The 23728-nt window shown below is 45.2% G+C and overlaps 1 protein-coding gene across 4 annotated transcripts in view; it reads right to left on the bottom strand.

The window, feature by feature from the left end:
• The window catches only part of AFF1 (ALF transcription elongation factor 1), a 142016-nt gene that overhangs the window by 99046 nt on the left and 19242 nt on the right, over positions 1–23728 (bottom strand). For all 4 annotated transcript variants that reach the window (XM_052641631.1, XM_052641633.1, XM_052641632.1 and 1 more), the window contains exons 2-3: positions 1688–1808; positions 372–1292 (exon numbers count right to left, since the gene is read on the bottom strand). In XM_052641631.1, the coding sequence (XP_052497591.1) occupies positions 372–1292; positions 1688–1808 (1042 nt within the window). The remainder of the gene's footprint in view (positions 1–371; positions 1293–1687; positions 1809–23728) is intronic.

Genomic DNA, 23728 nt, shown 5'->3' with positions numbered 1-23728 from the left:
TCAAAACCTTTCTGAAACTTTCATGATACAACTGTCCTCTGCCTTGACTGGGTTGTGGGTTGTACGAGCATATACACTTGTGAGATGTACACATTTTTCAAAGCAGAGTAAACGGTCCTCTAACCATCTCTATGTTTTACTGTGTGTAAATCACAGCTCAATAAAAGGATTTTTCAAAACCTCCTACAAATCACATTTCAATATCTGTCATCAGTAATCCACCTCGGACCTGAGTTTCCTGTGTGCCAGCAAGATCCTAAAGCCAGGAAGGAATCTCCCTCTACAAAGGCCACAGACACCCCTGCCCTGAAAACTACCCCCTCAAATCTTCCTTCCTGCAGGAATCGCCCCAGATATGAACTTCCACTCACCTCAACTGACTGAGAAGGCATTTTCAGCTTCGTGAGCTTGGCTTTGGCAGGCACTTTTAAGTCTGATTTCTCAAAGGTCTGCTGCCGGTACTCCTCCGGCAGGGGTTTCAGTTCAGGAGACTCGCTAGGAGCCTGGTCTTGACCGTCCATGGGCCGGACATAAGCCGTGGGCTTTTGCTGCATCGCAAGGCTTTTTGAGGGGAGGGAGGGCGGGGGGAAGGTCTGAGAAGGTGGCTGAGGAGGGGCTACCCCAAGGCTGGCCACTGCCACTGTGCTGTCTTGAGGGGTCTCTTTATCATGCACCTTTACGGCTAGGTCCTTGGGAGACTTGGCCAGGCAGTAGCCTTTATTGCTACTGCTACTGCTGGGAACTTTGCCGCTTCCTTGCGTCCTGGGAGCAGTCTGCTGGTTGGAATGTACAGGTGACAAAGGGGGGACTGGGGAAGGCAAAGAGAGCAGAGGCGAAAGCTCCCTCTCCGGAGCGGAGTCTGTTGTCAAAGCACAGTGGTCTCCATCAGCCCTGCGGTCACCCTTTTTGTGATGACTAGAGCCATACCCCTCCTGACCGAGGCGCTCTTGGGTCAGGTGCTGGCTGTCTGGTGGGCCATAGCTTTTGGCGTGGAGACTTGGCATTGGTTCCATTCTTGGCTGTGCCATCCTTGGGTGGTGGCTGATGTTACCATCAGGAAGTGGTCCACAGGCAGGAGTGTTAACGGGCTGGTGGTGGACACTGGTGTGGAAGGAGTGGGGTGGAATGTTGCTCCCCTTCTCAGGAAATAAAGGGTATCTCGGCTTCCCCAGCCTATTTTCAGAAGCATCCAAGCGCTGGGGGTGGGACTTGCTACTAAGGAACTCCTTCATCTCTTCATAGTCTCCCAGCATGTTCTGTATCCGACTGGATAGCTCATCACCTTTCTCTGTCTGAAAAAAAAGAAGACGGCAGAGTTAGATACTAAGGGACAAAGGGAGAAGGGAAATCACCACTTAGTAAACCACATTACAAAATGCCGTTAGAAAAGAAACATCTCAATATAATGTGTAACACAGAATTTAACATGCAACTTTAACTCAATTCCCCTGTTGAGAAGCCTGCCATGGACAAATATTACTAAATACAGGAGACGAACATTACAAAAGAAAACCACAAACTTTGATCATTTTGATTAATGAGGTTCAGAGGACTTTTATATTTTGTCTTCAAAAACAACCTTCAGGATAACTGTCTTATTTCCACAGTTGCAACACTTGTTCAGACTCACTTTCAACACAAAGTCAAACATGCTGATAAATCAGACTTTCCCGTATTCAAGAAATACCTTGTATGGCTCTCCAAAAAGGGGGATCTTTTCAGAAAATGCCTCTTTATCTTGGTGAGCTTCCTGGTTGCGTCTTTCCTTCTCTCTAATTCGAAGTAGGTTTCTGTCTTCATTGTACAAGCTGCTTCAGACGCCACAAAAGAACACAAACAAAGTTTATCAGTATCCAAGCTTTGCTGCGTACGCACGTTTGTGAGGGAGGCAAGGACAGCTCAAAAAGCTGTGACAACAGAGAGCGGATTTAAAGAACGCCCAAGGGACCTCCCCGGAGGTCCAGTGGCTAAGACTCCAAGTTCCCAATGCAGGGGGCCTGGTTCGATTCCTGGTCAGGGAACCAGATCCCGCATGCTGAAACAAAGAGCCCGCATGCCAAATAAACAAATAAAAACAAATCCTAAAAAAAGAAAGAAAGAAAGCCCAAGTGTTTCATCCTGCTCCTTGATTCAGGCCACAGTCAACTAACTGGCTATGACCCCCCAGCTCTGGTCCTGGCTCTGGAAACCTAAGCATTCATTTTGCCCGCCTGCCTTTGTGGCTCAGGACTGACTCCAAACGGAACAGTCTTTTATAGTCAGTGGGGGAACTGAGACAAGATTAATGATATTTTTGCTTCCAGTCTGCAAAATAGCAGGTAGAGGTGGAAGCTTTTCATCTGAAGAAGTCAGCAGGATGTGAACTTTAAAAAGGCTGTTTTCCTGGATCAGTATTATACATTTTGGAAGATTAAAATCAAAGGGCTTATTTCATAATTAAAAGATTACCAGGCACCCAAAACAGCATTTACTTTCTTTTCAGCCCACTCTCCTGGAAGTGTCTTAGCATGTAAACCTGAAAAGATAATTTTTATTTCTCATTTCAAGTGTCAAGGATGGGAAAATCCGATTTTAGATGTCAGCTCTACCACGGAGAAACCTATAATCTGATGGCCCAACTTTAACCACATAAAAATGTATCCTGAATCATCAGCCCTGGCACCAAAGGGGTTAAGATCTGTCAAACAAATCACAAAAAAACGGAAACCTACAAGACTGCAGTTTTAGCGTATAAACCAGAAGTGGGCTTGCCTTAGGTCGGAACTGAGGTCAGGCCATCCCAACCCCACATGTGATATGTAAGAATAATGAACATACGAACTGTCAAGGAGGGGCTTTCCCTGGTGGCCCAGTGGTGAAGAATCCACCTGTCAGGTGCAGGTGACATGGGTTCGATCCCTGACCCAGGAAGATCCCTCGTGCCTCGGAGCAAGGAAGCCCGTCGACCACAACTACTGAGGCTATGCTCTAGGGCCTGGGAGCCACAACTCCTGGAGCCCAAATGCCCTACAGCCCGTGCTGCACAACAAGAGAAGCTACTGCAATGAGAAGCTCACGCACCACAGCTAGAGAAAAGACCATGCAACAAGGGAGACCCCGCACAGACAAAAGCAAAAAATCCAGGGGAAAAAAAAAAAACTATTGGAAGACTTCTGCCCTCACAGCCGTGTTTTAGCATATCTACTGAAACCCCAGTTTATTATCTGAATAAATCAAAAAATATTCAGCTATCTCTCCAAGGCACTATGTGCCTTACGAATTCCAGCCTTGCTGTTGGACACCCTCCCCTCCACCCCCTTCTCGGCCTCTCTCAGGACTTCTCTGATTTCCCTGACCTGAGCCTACTTACTGGTCTCCCTGCCTCCCCTACACTGCACCCCTCTAATTTAGCCTTCTTGCAGAAAGAAATCAGACCTAAAGCTCTGGTTCTCATGTCACTACCCATATTTTAAAATAACAAGCGTTCAATGGCTCTTTGCTGCTACAGAATCAACTCTCAACCCTTGCTTTGGCATTAAAAACTTCCCCGTGATCTAGATCGACCCCAAAAATGGCCTCGCTGCCTGCCAGCTGGCCCACCATGTGCATTCTACCTGACAGCCTTGTCCATTTCCCAAATACATCTGGTCAAGGGCACCCTTCTGTTCTAATCCACCCACCCCCAGAACCCTCTTTCACTGAAGGATAACAATTCTCCCAGGACCAATGTACCCACAAAGTATGATTCTCCTGCAAATTACCTCTATATTCCAGGCACACCAGACTACTCCCTGCTCCTCAGTGATACTGTGGACTTTGATGCTTTCATTTTCATTACATGAATTTCTTCTGCTTCTCTCTCAACCACATACACTAGCCCCGATTTCCAACTACCAGCAACTATCTGGAGTGACTCCAATTTCACCCACCCTCGAGGCTTCCTCCAATCCACCTGACAATATAGCATGTGGTTCTCCCTTTCTTTTCCCCTTCCCCCTTAAAAAGAGGAAGACCCATCCTAATAGAACCTCCCATATTTTTCTGTCTCCTGGTGCTAATGCAGAGCACTCTGCATAAAAGCTAAACACTCAATGTTTTTTAATTTAAAAATAGTCACTATGCTTACAGTGTATTACTTGTAACTTTTAAAATATAACTCTGATAGACATATGTAAGAACAGTGTTTAAAAAATTATAATCACTAAAAAGTGACTCTGCTGTTTCTATAGGCTTTCAATCTATAGGCTGGGGCGGGGGGTGGAGGGGGTGGCATGGCAGGAGCTAACCTACCTGGTTGAATTCACTGGGATATAGTAAAGAATTACCTGCTTGGACCACGATAGCACCAACTTTTCCTAGATGATGGGGTATTTTGATATCAGATTTTAAGAGAACAACAATGTGAATATTTATGTGAGTCAATGTATGGAAAACTAAACCAGAAACTGGTTTCTGGAGTCTTCTTTAATAAGAGTTTAAACCTCACACACGTCAGACAGACGTATTTCTGGGTGACGGCGGCATAATGGACCTTTGGGCCACTCAAGAATTTCTGCAATTGTTTTATGATTTTGGTGATCCTTGTTGCTGAAAAACAACAAGAAAAAGAACCATGTAGCATCAACATCCAACTATGGGAGCCAAGTTTAAGAGGGTTGATGAGGAAGCAGCTTTTCCTTCAAACTTGCTTCACGGCCACTTTGTTTGCAGGGACGATTGGGGCATATCACAAGTCCTCGGTACAACCTGAATTCCCAAGCTTCTCTTTTGCAAAGCTACCTGATACAGACACCCTACACGGGTGCACAGAGAAGGGGAAGCAGCTCTGCAAGGCTGTCTGCTTTGCTATTCTCCTCACAGAGGGAGTTCTCCCTTGTCTGATTCTGCTGGTTACATCAGTGGAGTTTCTAGAGCCTGATTTGCTTATGCGTGTTCACAGCCCGTGGCTCTGTTATAAGAGTTCTGCCCACTTCTGAGTAATTGCTACCTTTGTCTTAAAAAAGGGAACCCTAAATGACAAAATTCTCGGTCCTGGATTGAACACTGAGCATGGGTAATCGCAGTGCCTTAACAATGTAGGCTGCTCAGGGTCCTTGCTTACGTTTCCTGTCAATTGCATGCACGTGAAGGCAAGCTACACTGGTTTACAGTTACAAAGGCATTTTAAATCGATTATCTCAGTCTTATCTCAGCAGTTAAGTGTTTTTACCATGCTTCTAGATTTTTATTCCAAAATAATACAAGCTGCTACATAAATAATAAGAAGAACCCAATTTTACAAAATTCCAAACACTGGCTCGTGATTCAAAAACTGAGGTGCACACCTCCTACTGGGAAGAAATTCTACTAAAGATTCTGCTTAAAGGTTTTACTTCATTAATTAAAAAAAAAAAGGTTCAAAAGACACACCCAAATTTCATTGGCAGACATATGTAATATTATAGCAATTTTTTTTCTTTAGGCTTTTAAAAGACTTTATTGGGCGCTTTTTTCCCCCTTACGTCAGTTTTGAGATGAACTTTGAATGTTTTTTTTTTTCTTATTCACCATCACCCTTCAACTAAGAAACCCCAAAATAGTGAGGTGAGGAAAAGCCATCCCAGGTGTCACCGGTAGGATGAGTTTTATGAAGTCTAAACTTGGTGAGAGAAAACTCACTCTCACCCACACTGTCTGCTGGGCAACTCCCTCTTGGGTCTTGCTCACCAAGGCCCCTGGGCAGGGCAGAGGAAGGCAGAAAAGACAGGAAGTGACCAGCCAAGACAACACAGGGCAAACTGCGAGCCCTCATTTTTCTAGAATGTCTAGTTTCTTGTAACTAACAGGACTTTGTCAGTCATACCGGTGGGTTTCTGGTTTACTCGGCTTTTACTTATTAAGTTTGCAGCTGGAAAAGACCCTGATGCTGGGAAAGATGGAAGGCAAAAGAAGAGGGGGCTGCAGAGGATGAGATGGTTGGATGGCATCACTGAGTCAATGGATGTGAACTTGAGCAAACTCCAGGAGACAGTGGAGGACAGAGGAGGCTGGAATGCTGCAGTCCATGGAGGCACAGAGTCAGACAAGACTTAGTAACTAAACAACAACGAAGTTTCCAGTGGCTTAAGGAATGATTTGTTAAAGTCATCGGACACATTTTCTCATGAATATCTTCTTTTTCTTGGTTTCCTGTTGAAATCGGGAGAAGTTTACATTTTAAAAACATTAACTCAGTAAGTAACATGAGTAAACCATTGTTCAGCATCTTACACATCACTGGTTTTAAACCAAGGTGCAAACAAGGAGGGGGTGGATGGAAGAATTTTAAATGAGGGGATTTTAGGAAGCAGTAAATGTCCTACGTGATTCATAAACTCTGTAATTACCTTTGAATAATTACAAGTTGACTACCATTTCTCTTAATTAAAGGTGGCAGTTATTCCTCTGGCATGAAGTGGGGGGAGGGATGCATTCTTGCTCTCACAGGATCACTTTATCCCTACATCAGTCTTGTTAGACTTGATCACTGTTCACATCAACTGCCTTACAGCTGGTCCTTCGTGTCTGGAGATGAGAAACTCTCAGACTTGGAGGGACCATAGGAGGCCATTTCCTATGTGGGACTTGAGCATCCGGGGAATTTGACGTCAAAGGGGGTCCTGGCACCACGCCCAGCAGACACCAAGGGACAAGTTCCCCTTCACTGATTTCTTCACAGCTCTCTGCATTAGACAAGAGGTACTCAAACTTCAGTGAGCATCAGAAGCACCCGGAGGACTTGTTCAAACCCAGACCTCAGAGACCTGCCCCCAGAGTTTCTGATTGAGTCAATCTGATGCGGCACCTGAAGCCTGCACGTTGAACAAGTTTCTACGTGGCTCTGGAGAGTATGAGAGAGCACACTCTTCAGGGGCTCTATAACTGCTTCAGGCTCACCCAGAGAAATAACAGTGAGGCTGAGAGGGGCAGAGCCAAGGACGGCCCTCACTTAGCACAGGCCAATCGTTGGGTACTGCTTTAGGGACACTGCGTCAGTCTATTTAATATTCACAACTGCTCTGTGAGAAGGAGACATTAACTCTGTTCCCCAGGTAGAAAAAAAAAGGGGGGGTGGTTCAGAGATGATCTTGCTATCATTAATATTAATATTAAAATTTAAGTACAGGTCACCTGACACCAAAGCCTGTGCTCTGAATTACTGTTTAGCTAGCAAAGTTTCCGGAGAAGGCAATGGCACCCCACTCCAGTTCTCTTGCCTGGAAAATCCCATGGACAGAGGAATCTGGTGGGCTGCAGTCCATGGGGTCACTAAGAGTCGGACACGACTGAGCGACTTCCCTTTCACTTTTCACTTTCATGCACTGGAGAAGGAAATGGCAACCCACTCCAGTGTTCTTGCCTGGAGAATCCCAGGAACAGCGGAGCCTGGTGGGCTGCCCTCTATGGGGTCGCACAGAGTCGGACACGACCGAAGCGACTTAGCAGCAGCAGCAGCAGTAAAGCCTTCAGGCTGCTTTCATCTTCGCAGAACAAGAAGGCATGCTAAAGTGTGCTAATTTACAAGCACTCATAACTCCTTACCGGGCTTCCCAGGTGGCTCATTGGTAAAGAATCCACCTGCCAATGCAGGAGACACAGGTTCAATCCCTAGGTTGGAAAGATTCCCTGGAGAAGGAAATTACTACCCACCTTCAGGATTCTTGCCTGGGAAATCCCATGGACAGAGGAGCCTGGCGGGTTGCAAAGAGCTGGACACCCCTGAGCACAACTCACTGGAAGAGACCCTGATGCTGGGAAAGACTGAAGGCAGGTGGAGAAGGGGAGGCAAAGGATGAGATGGTTGGATGGCATCACTGACTCGATGGACATGAGTTTGAGTGAGCTCTGGGAGTTGGTGATGGACAGGGAAGCCCTGGGAGTTGGTGATAGACAGGGAAGGCTGGTGTGCTGCAGTCCATGGGGTCGCAAAGAGTCAGATACGACTGAGCGACTGAATTGAATTTAGCACGCATGCATCACACATAATTTCTTATAATCCCTTAGTCTCAGAGGTACAAATCAACACTTTGGGTATTATGCCTGCCGGTGGAGCATCTTGGAACCATAAAACACATATGTTCATTCAGTTAAACGTATTCACATACGTCTGTCCCTGCCTAAGGACCCAATAAGTGGGCCCTGGGAATGGGAGGAGAAGGGAGGGAGGGAAAGGGGAAAAAAGAGATGGTGGAAGGGGGAATGACAGCATGAAGTGGCTCTTCAAATTATAAAATCTGTGCTACAATGCTTATGTTAGAGCCTTTTTTAATTTACAGAGTTAAGGTCACTGACCCCACAATAACCTCTGGATTCTCAAATCATCTCTAATGTGTTCAGGGGCTCTTTACGTTAATTTCTTTCAAGAACAGGCTTACTGTAAATAAACTTGCACTAAAGTAGCCATTATATGCCCAATCCTGGGCTCCGTCCCATTAACTTCTGGTCGGCTGACCTAGGCCATGTTCCTAGGGCCTCAGTGCCAGCTTTCCGGTCAGCCCAGGAGTCCTCACCTGGGGGGCGAGAAACAAGTCACAAGGTGATTAGAAGCGGTTGACTGCATTCGAAAACAAGCCCATGTGCTGAAGTGCCCCTGAGATGGGGGGTGCAAAGTCTGACCATCCAGCAGATATTCATGAGTTCCACCAAAAGCGTGTAAAAACATTCCTAGATAGGGAATTACTTAGCAGTAGCCAAGTTCTTGGGGCTTCCCTGATGGCTCAGTGGAAAAGAAGCTGCCTGCTGATATAGTAGACGCCGGTTTGATTCATGGGTCGGGAAGATCCCCTGGAGAAGGAAATGGCAACGCACTCCAGGATTCTTGCTTGAGAAATCCCACGGACAGAGGAGCCTAGGGGGCTACAGTCCGTGGGGGTCCCAAAGAGTTGGACACGACTGAGCGACAACAAGCACCCGGTTCTTGGGTCACGCACCACTGTCCACTGTCTGAAAAGGTTCAACGCGGATGTCTCAGAAAGATTTCTGCAAAATGCATTAAACCACCTCCTCTACCGCATTTTTTTTTTTAATTAAATGAAATAGAAAGACTGCCAGAGGAAGAAACCACAGGCTTTAATTTCCAGTGCCTGGCGAGAGAACAGTGACATATGAGATCCACAAGCCATTGCTAAGGTGGGCTGCATCCCCGCTGCGCTGACAGAATTCCAGCCCTCTCCATCAGGAAGGAGCCCAGGAACCCGAAGGAAGCTGGGAGAGCCAAAAGCTGCCAGGGTGCACTCACTTCCAGAGAGGTTGGGGAGACCCCTGAGGAAGTCAGAGCTGCCCAGTCAGCACCCAAAAGCAGCCACTCGGTCAACCCCACACTGAGGCCTGTCAGGGCCCACTGACTCCCACTTTTCAAATGCTTCTCCTTGGGGGTCTGGGCCCCTGTGTTAGAACATGAAGACGGAAAAAAGAAACCACAGCTCCTGAAGGACTGGCGAGAAGTGAGCCCCCTCCTTCTCTCTCCCTGGCACTAAAAGAGGAAAAGAGCCTGCTTAGGTGGAAGAAGGGGATGGAAGACCTGGGCTGGGCCTGGGGTGCCAGGCGCACTGCCGTCGTCTGGCTGGAGGCACCTTCCCCAGCTGAGCCCACGGGCCCTGCTGCTAATCTAGGTTAGGCACGCAGGGGGCCGAATGCCACCAGGCGCTGCCATGGCAACTCGGCCCATGGGGCAGGCCGTGCACAGCTGACTACCCATTTATCACCCTTGACTGGTCACTTCGCACAGACCTCCCTGTGATGGATGTGACCAACTCAGGTTGAAAGGTTTAATTCTCCCTCGGAGGACAGAGCGCTGTTTCTCCTGTGTATTTATCTTCCTGGGTGTCGAAGAGGGAAATCCGGAAATCGACAGGGTGCGTTCATTCTCGAAAGGAACGAGCCTCCTCACTGTTTTGCGAAGCTCTATGCCGTTCTGATTCTAACAGACAAAGGACAGAGCAAAACGCACAGAAGACAGCCGACTCTGGTTTAGAGAGCAGAGACCTCTGTCACCGACGATGGGCAAAAAAGACAGCAGGCTTGGGTGCTCATGCGTTGTGTGAGTGACTTTTGGGGGTTGCCCAAAAAGGTCGTTCCGATTTCTAACATCTTACACAAATATCCAAATTTTTTGGCCAATTCCATTGTTTGAAAGTCACCCCTACTGACTTTTCCAGTCCATCTTCTGACCCTCTTGTTTCCATGTCCTCTATTCCTACAATCCGGGGATCAGAGAACAGTTTGAATATCTCGCTTTACAAACCAAATGTCCAATCTTTTCCTTGTCCTTAAACCACACCATAAAGACCTTTTTTTTCCCCCATAAAGACATTTTAAAGTGAGAAATCAAAGTGGCTCCACGTGTTAAGGTAGAAGAAATCTGGCCTCAAAGAAAGAAGCACGTTTTCATCGCCCTCTCTGCACACGTGGAAGAATTCACAACAGGCTTTCTCATAATAAAAATCACTCAGCTAAACTTTGCAAGGATTTCCCCTTCGTTACCTCTCCTACCACTCAATACACACAATAAATATAAAAAAAAAAAACCCAGAGACTTAATCCTAAAAGAAAATCTGTTTTTATATTTTAAAAAATCAGTATCAGCCAAAGTGAAATGACAAAATAGTACGATGTCATAGTTGTTTTCCTAGAAAAGCTCCCAGGGGATCATCTCAAGCTAACTGCTCACCACAAAACACTTAGCCTCATTAAAATACTGAAAGAGCTGCATGTATTTCCATTTTGCAAAATTCAATCAACCTTTAAGATACTTTATATACCTTAAAGGCACACTCTTTGAGTTTTAGATTGAGACAGCCTCGGATGGGCAAACTTGGAGGGAAACAAAAGACTCAATCCACTTCTCTGATAAGAGACATGCTAATTTACTTTTCAAAATGAATCTGCTGAGAAAAAAAAAAAGAAAAAGGAATCTGCCAGGTGCTTCTGCAGGCATGTTAATGTGGAGCTAAGGTCTGAAAAGATACACTTTACAAAATTCTATCCAGAAGGAACACCAGATCAGGGTTGGGAGGGGAGGGGAAGGGGGGTAGTGTTTAGGAGGTAGTGGGATAGGGTTTAGGGAGTATCTTGCTTCAAAATTCTGTTTTAACATGCTTTTCACAAGGCAGTATTCATTAATCACTGTATAACTAAAAGTTCTAATTAAAACCAAAAGAACCGCATAACCATATAAGAAATCAAGATCAACAGTAAAGAAATACTGGGGTGGTGACCTTTTTGGCAATAACCCCTCCCTTTGCGTGAATGCTAAGTCGCTTCAGTTGCGTCCGACTCTGTGACCCTGTGGACTGTAGCCCACCAGGCTCCTCTGTCCATGGCATACTCCAGGCAAGAACACGAGTGGGTTGCCATGCCCTTCTCCAATAACTCTCCCTGGAACCTCTGAAAACTCACTTTGGATCCTTGGTTAAGTATCAGATAATGCTAAATAAGCATTATAGACGCCTCCTCATAAAACTGCATTGAAGACTGTTTCAAAGTTCAAACACCAGCAGCTGCTATTTTTGACTTGGAGTACTGTCAACTATAACCCATTTTGTGCTTAATAAGTCATAGAGGGAATTCCCTGGTGGTCCAGTGGTTAGGACTCCAAGCTTTCATTGCTGAAGGCCCAGGTTCAACCCCTGGTCGGGGAACTAAGATCCTGCAAGCCCTGCAGCACAGCCAAAAAATAAAAAGTAAATAAATCATATAAACATATTTTGAGGGGCATTGTTTTACCCTGTAGATGGGAAAGAGTAGGAGGCTGCCTTTCTCACTAAACTGTCTTAAAAGGGGTGTGGGGGAAAAAAAGGGGGGTGGGGGAAGCCGTATGGGAAGGGAGGCACTGCCCCAACCAAAGTGGGATGAGGGGCGAAGAGATGGAGGGGCTAAGGCACCCCATGATATAGTGCACCAAGCCCGTACCTTCCAAACACATTTTAAAAACAAAAAATAGTACTGACCGAGGAAGGCCATCATTGTCAATGACACAGTTACACAAACCATACCACGGAAAAGAAATCACTCCCAAGCTCGAAGATTTTAACGATGCATATCATCCAGCCATTAAACGTTTTTAGTGTTACTTGAAACGAGAACAAATCTTCCTGTTACTGAAAAATTTCAGTAAGCTCAGTCTCTAAGAAGCGTTCCCTAATATGCCGGCAGTACTTTGTCGCTGCTGACTTGCTAAGTCGTGTCCAACTCTTTAGTAATCCCGTGGACTGTAGCCCACCAGGCTCCTCTGTCCATGGGATTTCCCAGGCAGGAATCACTGGAATGGGCTCCCATTTCCTTCTCCAGGGGGTATTCCTGACCCAGGGATTGAACCCCGTGTCTCTTGCATTAGCAGGAGGATTCTTTACCACTGAGCCACCAGGGAAGCCCAATAAAGTATCTGTTTTTAATGTTACTTGAGAACATGTTTCCCTGGTAGCTCAGACGGTAAAGCATCCTGCCTACCCAGGAGACCTGGGTTCGATCCCTGGGTCGGGAAGATCCCCTGGAGAAGGAAATGGCAACCTACTCCAGTATTCTTGCCTGGAAAATCCCATGGACTGAGGAGCCTGGTGGGCTACAGTCCACGGGGTCGCAAAGAGTCGGACACAACTGAGCGACTTCAGTTTCACTTTCTGAGAACATGTTACTAACAAATTTCAGAAAACTTTGTCTCTGAGCAGGGTTCCCTAAAATGCTGACTGAGAGAGAGAGAGAGAGAGAGAGAGAGAGAGAGAGAGAGAGAGAGAGAGAGAGAGAGAGAGAGAGAGAGAGTGAGTGTGTGTGTGTGTGTGTGTGTGTGTGTGTGTGCTCGCGCGCGCGCGCGCGTGCTCAGTCATGTTCGATTCTTTTGTGACCCCATGGACTGTAGCTCGCCAGGCTCCTCTGTCCATGGAATTCTCCAGGCAGGAATACTAGAGTGGGTAGCCATTCCCTTCTCCAGGGGATCTTCCCAACCCAGGGATCAAATCCAGGTCTCCTGCAATGCAGGCAGATTCTTTACCAGCTGAGTCACCTGGGAGGCCCTCGACAGAACTTAGCTGAAGTCAATTGGAAGGACACACAGAAAGTACTCCTGGCTCCAGGCTCACTAGAGAAAAATCTGCCAGCTGACTAGTTATTTACGTCTCTCTCTTTTGTTATAAAGACCACTGATCTGACCACAGATCAGAGCCCCTCTGACAGCCTGCTGGCAGGCCCTGTACATTTGGCACCCATCAGACACACGGGTAGAAGCTGCCGGCGGTTCCACTGCAAGTCTGGTCTGTACTAGGACCAACCAGAGCTCTGGCCTCATTCCCAGGCCATTCTTCTTACACACTCAACTGACCATGAAGGACCACATCACATACCTATAAAATAATGAGGCTGGTCAACGTCTGTATCATTACAGCCACAAATTAAAAGAATGCTGTGGTCACAGCCTAGGAAAGAATGCAGACAAGCAAGCTTAAAAAGTTCTGTTTTGTTTTTAATGCTTGCCTCATTTAATTCATACTCAACTTAAAAAAAAATGTCTGGGACATTAAATCAATTAAGCATTCAAAATTCAAAAGAAGTGTTGTGTGGACTTCCTCACTTCTCATCCTGGGCTACCCAGCTCCACAAAGCTGCCTCTTTCTTAAAAATCATGAATCTGATCTCGTTCTTCACCCCTTTGATAAGCCTTCTGAGCCTACAGGATTAAAGCTGATAGGTGGGTGTGCCAAGCAACTCTTCACTACTTGGCCTCTACTGGTAAGCCTCAACTCTCATGGACCAGAAAAAAAAACCCTTTCCGCCTCCTGCCTCACTTCTCAACCCTCTGGGCACAAGGAACTGGGAGAAAGCACAGCCCTCCTCTCTCTGCCAGTTCCCTAATGAACTCCTAACCTGACTTTTAAAGCCTTCCAAAATATCACCACCTCTTGTCTCAACCTCCACTCTCAACCTCCGGCTGTGAATGACTTCTTTCTCTGGGGTACCTCTGTTACTGCCAGCCTGCCCATGTTTACGTTTACAAAACCAAGAAGAACTGTATATGTCTGACAGGTGTCCCCGATTCGACTGTGAGCTCCTTAAGGACAAGAACTATACATGAGAGCTGAGCAAAAAGTGATGCTTAATACACATCTTTGGACTTCTCTGGTGGTCCAGTGGCTAAGACACCACAGCCCCAATGCTAGGGGCCCAGTTTTGATCCCTAGTCAGGGGGCTAGATCCCACATGCCTGCATTCGCCTGGCACAGCCAAATAAATAAATAATTTTAAAAATAATGCATCTTTAACTAAAGTGATTCTCTCCCAGGCATTACTCAGTTGCAAACAACCCAGAATTCTGTGGAATTCTGCCAATCTTCCTTATTATTTGATGACAAAATATGATTCATGGTCTGATACCTAAAACCAATTCTACCAGACTGTTGTACCCATCAAATGACTCAACCTAGAAGGAAACTGACATCATTCTTTCCTAGACCAGCCATGAAAGCTGCCTGGGCGAACACCGTATGTTTATCAGCTAATGTTACAGGTTTTATGCTTTAATTAGTCATAAAAGTATACTACACCAAAGAGGGGGAAAAAAAAACTTGAGTAACATTTATAGCAAATACACATTTAATTTTAAATCAACAAGAGTCAGAATAAGCTGTCTCTAGGAGTAAAACAACAGCAACAAAAATCCCACAAGGAGAAACCTCTCAATGTAGCTATAAATTAATCATGGGGAAAACAAAGAAAATACAAGATCTAGAAAAGATCATTTTAAAACACCAATCAGAGTCTGTGACTTCTTCTACTGCTAAAGCCCCCCTCTTTAGGCTTAGCATTCAAGACTGAAATCCTGAAGCCTGGCCTGGATGGCTCCATCCCCACTTTCTCTCAACTGCTACCTCCCAGACCTACTCCCTTCCTCAAGTTGCTCAGCCTTGTCCGTCTCTTTGCAACCCCCTGGACTGCAGCCTGCCAGGCTCCTCTGACCACAGAATTCGCCAGGCAAGAATACTGGAGTGGGTTGCCATTTCCTTCTTCAGGGGATCTTCCCGACCCAGGGATTGAACCTGGGTCTCCCACACTGTGGGCAGATTCTTCACCATCTGAGCCAGAAGGAAAGCCCCCTTCCCCTCCCCAGGCCCTTCCTTAACTACCAGCCATACCAATCTTTCTCCACGCCCAGGAACAGGTCAAGCTGTGTGTTGCTGATCCCAGTCTGGGTGATGGTCCCTAGGGCTGAGGACAATGTTGTCAACCTTCCAGCGTTTGTCAGCTCCTCATAGAGGTCCCAGGCCTGAAAGGCTGCTGTCCCAGCCCAGCAGGAATTCTCTAGCACTTCACTCTGCTTTGTCTCTTTTTATCACTAAAACTGTCTTGTCTCTTCATTTTATCAGTTTAACTCTGGCGCCCCATCCTCACCTCCATGAAGAATGTAAGCTGTAGAAGGCTAGTCATCTTGTCCCTCTTGAGCCTCCCTCGGTACACCCAGCTCTAACCCATTAAGCTGAATAGATACTGGTTGAGAGGAGGGAAGTCTGTGTACAGATGCAGAAGCAGTAGTGGATTCTTTTTATTTTTAACTTAAAATCACAGAACTTGAACTTAACAGAAGCATTTCACAAGATATTCATTTTTAAAAACTAGGCAGTTATGAACAGCAACTTCTAAATGACTGATTAATACATCAAATTTTCAAGTACCATATACTATAATATTAATAGAAAATGATATAATTAATTTCCAAATTCATCTTGTGTTCCATGACATGGCTAAAACGTCCCTGAAAGGGATTTTAAAGAAGCAACTCTTCTTTCAGATTATTCAGGAGCAAGTTATTTTTTGTTCCTTTTTTTTAAAGAAGAGACTACTGTCATAGGAAATCAAGCATACTAAATAGATACCTTTTGTCAGAACAGCTTGAGCACCAGGTAATTCCTAACACACAACCAAACTGGACAAATCACCTCCTATAGAACAGCCTGGAAAATGGTACAGGATCTACCATTCCAAGAGGAAGAATCCCTCCAATGACTGAACTTCTAACACACATTCCAGAAAACCAATTGCACCGCATGCGATAAGAAGAACCGTTTGAAACTGGGCCAGTGTACCAAATACAGCTCAGCCAGAACAAATGCTCAGGGTTGAGACTTGCTAACCAACAGCAAAAAGCAACAGGAAAAGGCTTACACTTGGAAAATGAAAGGAAAAGCAATGTCTGGGTATTGATAAGAACTGTGGAGCACAATGGGATAGTAAGAGAACCAGCAAGATGCAATTTATTACTCTAAAGAAGAAAGTATTAAGAAACATTTACTCTTTAAATGAGTACACAGAGATCCAATACGTTTTTCAGTTACTGAACCAACCTCCCCACGCCCTCAACTGTAGGGGGTCTTCCTCCATCCATTTAATGAAGCCCATTCCATAAAGGGAGAGGATCTCCAACACTAAATTCAAGGCCTCTCCATCCCCTCATCAACATACAAATTCTAGTAGAAGAAATCACTGCCAATTATATTGTGCTGGCCAAAAAGTTTTTTGGGTTTTTCCATACCATCGTTTGGGAAAACCTGAACAAACTTTTTGGCCAGCCCAATTATTTTTAACTAAGCCTAGTTTAAAAGGCTGTTGTGGGCACGTATACGAAGAACGCGATTTTCTGAAAAAGACTTAAGAAAGTTTTCAGGCTCTAGCAATCACATGGAATAAAAAACACACATGGCTGTCTAATCTTACTTGCACATCACCAGATGACAAAAAGTGTAAGAATAAAGTGTTCTATCCATGTTTTCACAGAACCATCAGCATTTTTTTTCTCATTTACCTCTTGACTTAGAATTCTCTCTCCTTTTGGTTAACTGCACATATCACGCTTGTTTTCACAGAAAGAAAGCTTAATGTCATAAAAGCTAGAGGCAGTCTCATTATTCCATTTCGTTCCCCAGACATTTTAAGAAGGAAGAACAGGGCAATCATTATAGGAGGAGCAAGCTGGAGACATGTGTTGGTATTTTATACGGCAGCAAGCAACAATTACATGTTTCTAAATATTCTCGTTTTCACCCTCACCCCGGCTCACCTCCTTCCACCCGCTATAATTGGCATCACCTTAAAACTAAACAGTCAGTCATTGTTTTTCTGGAGAAGTCTCCCTTCATTTTGACCTCTGCTGAGCAGTGTTATGAGCCTCACAAAGCTTGTTAGGATTCTCTGGGCTGGACTATGGCCCAGCCATGAACATTTATATTCAGACTAGATCATCGCTACCAATGGGCAGCTCACGAGCATAAAACAAAGAATACTTTTCCAACTTAATAAAGTCTCCGGCCACCTTCTTCAATGCTAATAAATGAGGATTTGAGAGCTCAATTATTTAAAAAAGAAAATTCCACTTCAGGATTTTTAGAGTCGATGTCCTTTATAAGGCTTTAACATTTTCATTTTTAGTCTTTTCATTTTTGAAAAGCAGAGGTTAATATATCTCCTGGGGCTTCCTAGGTGGCTCAGTGGTAAAAAAGAATCTGCCGGCCAATGCAGGAGACTCAAGAGATGTGGGTTTGATTTCTGAGTCCGGAAGATCCCCTGGAGTAGGAAATGGCAATATATCTACTAGAAGGAAATAACAAGTCAACATTCAAAATGACCAGATACACTGAATACACATTAAAGACCTCTGATCATAAAATATTTCCTTCAAACAGAACTGCATGTAAAATATATGCCACCTGAAGTTATCTAAGAGCACGAATGCACTTATCTGTCTATGGGTTTCTGCAGTCTGATTTTAAGATCTTAATCCTCACAGACTGGTAACAGAAGACCTCTTTGTTTCCAGCAAATATTGACTCCTCTGTGCTAGATGTAGGGACAAAAGAAGTAAGGAGGCCACAATTTATTTAGGAGGAGAAATACAAAAGGGGGAACCACTGAGAGGCTGGTTACAAGTGCCAAAGAACAGGGAAGAAAAACACCAGTCTAAACGCAGGGGCCTTGGATGATTTAATTAGAGAGCACTGACATCTAGGACTTCCCCGGGGGTCCAGTGGCTAAGACTCCGCACTCCCGACGCAGAGGGCCAGGTTCGAGCCTTGATCAGGGAACTAGATCCCTCATGCTGCAATTAACAGTTTGCCTGCTGCAACCGAGATCGAAGATCCTGAGGGCTGCAGCAAAGACCTGGTGCAACCACATTCCCCCCCCCCCCCCCCCCAAAAGCAGTGACATCTGAGCTCGAAGGATGAGCAGAAGTGTACAAGAGGAGATGGAACCCTCTCCACCTCCCTACTGAGAAAGGGGACCACTGGCCATGGGGTGTTTGCACCCACCTCACCTCATTCCCCAACTCCAAATTTCTCACAGGAAGAGGTCAGGGAACACTGCGTTATTCCTGGGGGGCGAGAGTTTTCTGCAACCATCCTCCCACTGGGAAGGCCTAGGCCTCGGCGACCTTTCTTAGGGCAACAATCCCCTGCGGGAGAATATGGCCTGCTGGCCTTCCTCACTATGAAACAAACCATCTCAAATGCCACACACACTCAGTGTCTGGAGAAGGACAGAGTTTAGAACGTCAAAGTTTAGAATGTCCATGGACTTAACTGCGGCCGCAGAGGATCAGAGAAACAATAGGGATCACTCTTTCCACACCCTTTTTCCTCCTCGAGACCCCAAAGAGAGCAGTTAGAGCACCAGCCCCTGTTACAGAGCCTCCTCTGCCAAGTCTGGTCCAATTTCCTGAGGCAAATGATTTTACTCTATTTCCATGACCTCCAATGTATCCTTCTGTTTGCCGAGCCAGCAGTCACAATTCCAGGGCTGAAAAAGCTCCCTAGTAAATTTAAAAGAAAAATTAATTGAACATCCCCACCCCAAACTTTTCTTTGGTTTCTTAACATGATTAGCCCAGAAATTTCCGAGTGGTATGTAAAATTAATGAAAGGAAACTAGGGTTACCAGTGGCAAGGGAAAGACTTTTTTTCAAACATTCCTGTTCAATATTAATCAACATTTAAATCCCAATTCATAAATGTACAATGAGCAAAGTTAGCAGGAACAAAAAGATGAATTAGACAAAGGGTTGGCAAACTGTGGCCTGTGGGCCAGTGTGGCCCAGGTGCCTGTTGTTGTAAACATTTACTGGAACCCAGCTCATCGGTTTACATATTGTCTATGTTGCAGAGGTCCTGAAACAGCAGAGGTGAGTGGCTGCAGAGGCGGGTAGAGGCAGCCAAGAATGCATGAGCAGTAAAGCCTAAAATGTTTGCCATCTGGGTCTTTACAGAAGAGGTTTGTCAACACCTGAATCATAAGAGAGAAAAATAAAGGGTGAATTTTATAAGTTCATTTTGGGGACTTTCCTGGTTGGGAAGATCCCCTAGAGAAGGGAAAGACTACCCACTCCAGTATTCTGGCCTGCAGAATTCCATGGACTATATAGTGCATGCGGTTGCAAAGAGTCGGACATGACTGAGAGACTTTCACCTTTCATGTACCAGTTGTCCAGGGGTAAGACTCTATGCTCCTGATGCAGGGGACACAGGTCTGATCCCTGTTCAGGGAACTAGATCCCACATGCCACAACTCATAAAGTTGCAGAGTTCACGTGCGGAAACTAAAAAAAAAGAAAATTAAAAAATCCCGAGTGTTGCAACTAACACCTGGAGCAGCCAAATAAATACATAAATAAATACTTTTGAAAGTAAAGTGCATTTTTGGAGTGTTTCATTTAAAGGCGTGCCTCTGAAATAATTTCTGCTGGAATATTCAAGTCTTTCAGTAACACCAAATGTCTCTCTCATTGCCTTTCCTGTCTTGAGAGAAAAGGTAGAAAATCTCTTTTCTTATCTCTAATTAGCTCATGTTAACACCTCACTCTCTTATTTCAAAAGATTTAACATAAGGTCGTGGGTGGTGAGAAGTGTCCCAAGGGGGTAGCCTGCAATCTCCAGCACCACCCACTCTACAAGGAGGATGTTATACACTGTCTCCAGGACTCAGGTCCCCATCAGCAATACTAGGCCTGGCTGAATGGTCAACAGCCTCCAAAAAAGTGTATGCTGGCACTGCTGTATTCAAAATGCATAATCAACAAGGATAACCACCAGTGCTACTGTGTAGCCTGTTAATTCTGCTCAGTGTTAGGTGGCAGCCTGGATGAGAGCAGAGTTTCAGGGAGAATGGATACATGTATATACATGGCTGGGTCCCTTTGCTGTCCATCTGAAACTATTACAACATTGTTAATTGGCTATCTTAGAATATAAAATTAAAAGTTAACAAAAAGCAGGTGTTGGTGGACATTCAAGAGCAGTTATGAGGCATAAAAACCATGCCAGCACTGGTTCCAGCTGCATCTTCAATGAAATAATGGCCTTCATGCTACAATTCTTTATAATTTTAGGAGGAAATAAATGGAAAAGGACAGGATGTGAGGGGGATGGCAGGGCAGAAGAAAACATTAGGAGAAGCTCTGGGATTAAAAACTCCCAAGGCACAGTGAGTCCATCCAACTTCCCTGAGCTATCTACTCTAGCAGGCGGGTGTGGTTTCTGGAAAATATGAAGAATTAAGCCTGTGGCTGCTATAAAAGGTCAGAACTTACTGTTCCTCAAATGTCCTGGTTCTTTAGAAGTCTGGAGAAGTGAGAGAGTGCGCCACTAGATTTGAGTACCTCTCTTTAAAAATAAAAGGACATCTGTGAGGTTGGCCACGGAAGAAAACTGGTTGACAGCCTTGATGAAATTAAACTGATCTTCAAATGGAGGTAAAGTAAACCTCTTGTTTGAGGTCTTCTTCCTTTTTATTTAAAACCTCTCAGGGGATCTCCCACCAATTAAGGCTGCTACACCTCCTCTGCCCTCAGGGGGATGTTGCCTCCTTTACAACTTTGGGCCAATCATACATTCAACTACAACCTTACAATAAAGTAGCTGAAAAATGCTGGGAACATGGACAAAAGAGTCTACTGAAAGCTGGAAGATAACAGAAGAGAAAAAAGTAGGTACCATGCACCCAGGCTGTTTGATTGACAGGTTACAACTTGTCTCACTTTAGGTAGCTGTCCCTGAAAGTGAAAGTGAAGTTGCTCAGTCATGTCCGACTCTTTGTGACCCTGTGGACTGTAGCGTAGCAGGTTCCTTCGTCCACGGCATTTTCCAGGCAAGAGTACTGGAATGAGTTGCCATTTCCTTCTGCAGTGGATCTTCCCAACCCAGGCATCGAAGCCGGGTCTCCCACATTGTAGGCAGATGCTTTACCATCTGAGCCACCAGGGAAGTTGCTGTCCCTGATTATCTACAAATCCACTGCCCAGGAAGACTTGCCGTCAATCAACCCCAGACTGCTCTCGGCCTCCCCAAGAGGGAGGCTTCTCTCAGCCGGCTCAAGAGGGCCCACCCCTGCAAGATGAGGAACATCCCCATCTCCCGCCCTGTGACTTCCCAGCACAACCCTGAAAGAACGCAACCTAACCATCCTCTAACACATTGCACATACGTGTGTATGTATGTGCATGTGTGTACGTGTGTCTTGTCTGTCTTAGTTCCCCAACCAGGGAATGAACCCAGGCCCTCAGCAGTGAAAGCGTGGAATCCTAACCTGGACCACCAGAGCATTCTTGAAAACATGCACTTTAAAGTAATGGGGAAGGTGATGGCACCCCACTCCAATACTCTTGCCTGGAAAATCCCATGGACGGAGGAGCCTGGTGGGCTGCAGTCCATGGGGTCACAAAGAGTCAGACACGACTGAGCAACTCCCCTTTCACTTTTCACTTTCAGGCATCGGAGAAGGAAATGGCAACCCAGTGTTCTTGCCTGGAGAATCCCAGGGATAGGGGAGCCTGGTGGGCTGCCGTCTATGGGGTCACACAGAGTCAGACAAGACTGAAGTGACTTAGCAAAGTAATGGGGGTCAGGGGCGGGAGGGGGGGTGTTGTTTACTTGCATTCTTTCATAGGCATTTTACTGTTACTCAGAAGCAGGAAAATTTAAAAGAATGGACAGGGTCTCACAAAGTGTCTTCACTGGTTGGAGGGCTGATGCCAAAAAATAGTGTCTTTAATAATTTTGGAGTCAGATTTAAAAGCTCAAAGAACTCTGTAAAGAAGGATTTGCTTATTTTCAGGAAAGCAGTCACTATATCCCCAACCACAGACACAGAATAAATTTTAGTTTGTAACAGTCATGGGAGAAGTCATTTTCAAAACAATACTCAACATATCTTGGATCAAAATCCCAGAACAATCCAGGAGAACTGTTAGAGAAAATCTGGGTAATGAAAAACCTGTTGTAAGGTTTTGGTCTGAGACCTCAAGAAGCTACCTAAAGAATCTCAAAATGAGATATTATCAAGCACATATAGCTCATCTTACAATTAAAAACAAAACAAGACAAAACAAAAAAACAGGAATGACATCCTGAAAGAAGGAAAAGATAAAACGGAAGTGTGCCTATTTACACATCTTCCCATCATTTTCCCACATCCACACCAAAACTAACCCTAAGATTAATTCTGTAACTTAATAGGGGTCTGGGTTACAGAGACACACACACTGTCAAAACACACCAGGACAGTAAAGATTTGTCCATCTTGTGGCACATAAGTTTTGCAGCAGAAGGGAAAAAAAAAACGACTGTAAATAAATACTTGAATTAATCATATAACAGCCGAAGTATTTACAGGAAACTATGTTGATACCTGCAATTAATATAAAAAGCACAAAAGCCATGTGACTGGATGGATACAGCAATGAAGAAATGAGTAGACACATGGTAACGCAAGTAAAGTGAAAGTCACTCAGTCGTGTCTGACTCTTCATGATCCCGTAGACTATACAGTCCACGGAATTCTCCAGGCCAGAATACTGGAGTGGGTAGCTGTTCCCTTCTCCAGGAGATCTTCCCAACCTAGGGATCGAACCCAGGTCTCCTGCAATGCAGGGGGATTCTTTACCAGCTGAGACACCAGGGAGTCGCTTGGACTGCAAGATCAAACGAGTCAATCCTAAAGGAAATCAACGCTGATTATTCATTGGAAGGACTGATGCTGAAGCTGAAGCTCCAATACTTTGGCCACCTGATGTGAAGAATTGACTCACTGGAAAAGACCCTGATGCTGGGAAATATTGAAAGCAGGAGGAAAACGGGACAACAGCGGATGAGATGGTTGGATGGCACCACCTACTCAATGGACATGAGTCTGAGCAAGCTCTGGGAGTTGGTGACGGATAGGGAAGCCGGGAGTGCTGTAGTCCATGGGGTTGCAAAGAGTCAGACATGACTGTGCAACTGAACTGAATGCAAGTAGAACTGTTAATAACAAAACCTGGGAATAAGGCTTTTTACTGTAGAATTCTTTAAACTTTTCTGAATGTTTGAAGATGCCCCTGTTATAATATTAAGAAAAACCACCCCAAGAGTGAGTAAACATGATAAGGATCCGAAAGACCAGCCACGCGCGACATGTTTCATCAGACACATTCAGAGACATATGGGGCAATCTGAAGTTTTGTCAGAAAGGAATACCTGGGCAGCATAACATTCATCTAAAAAATAGCATGGTGGACTTTGGAAGGAAAAGAACTAAAGCGTGGCCCTGAGCTTGTGAGACACAGGGCTCTCTCTGCTGTGAACGGAGCTGAAACAGCTTGGGCATCTGCGCATGCTGCTGTCCTCACAAGCACACTGAGTGCAGCCTTCCTTCTCTCCTTTGGAGGCAAGCCCTGGCCTCTGCCTCTACTGAGAAACTATAAGCGATCCAGCAGAGATACACATGC

Source organism: Budorcas taxicolor, chromosome 6 (genome assembly GCF_023091745.1).
Source record: "Budorcas taxicolor isolate Tak-1 chromosome 6, Takin1.1, whole genome shotgun sequence".
In the NCBI taxonomy this organism is placed as follows: domain Eukaryota; kingdom Metazoa; phylum Chordata; class Mammalia; order Artiodactyla; family Bovidae; genus Budorcas; species Budorcas taxicolor.
The sequence above is the reverse complement of the archived record's forward strand: the minus strand, read 5'-3'. Positions and strand labels throughout refer to the sequence as shown.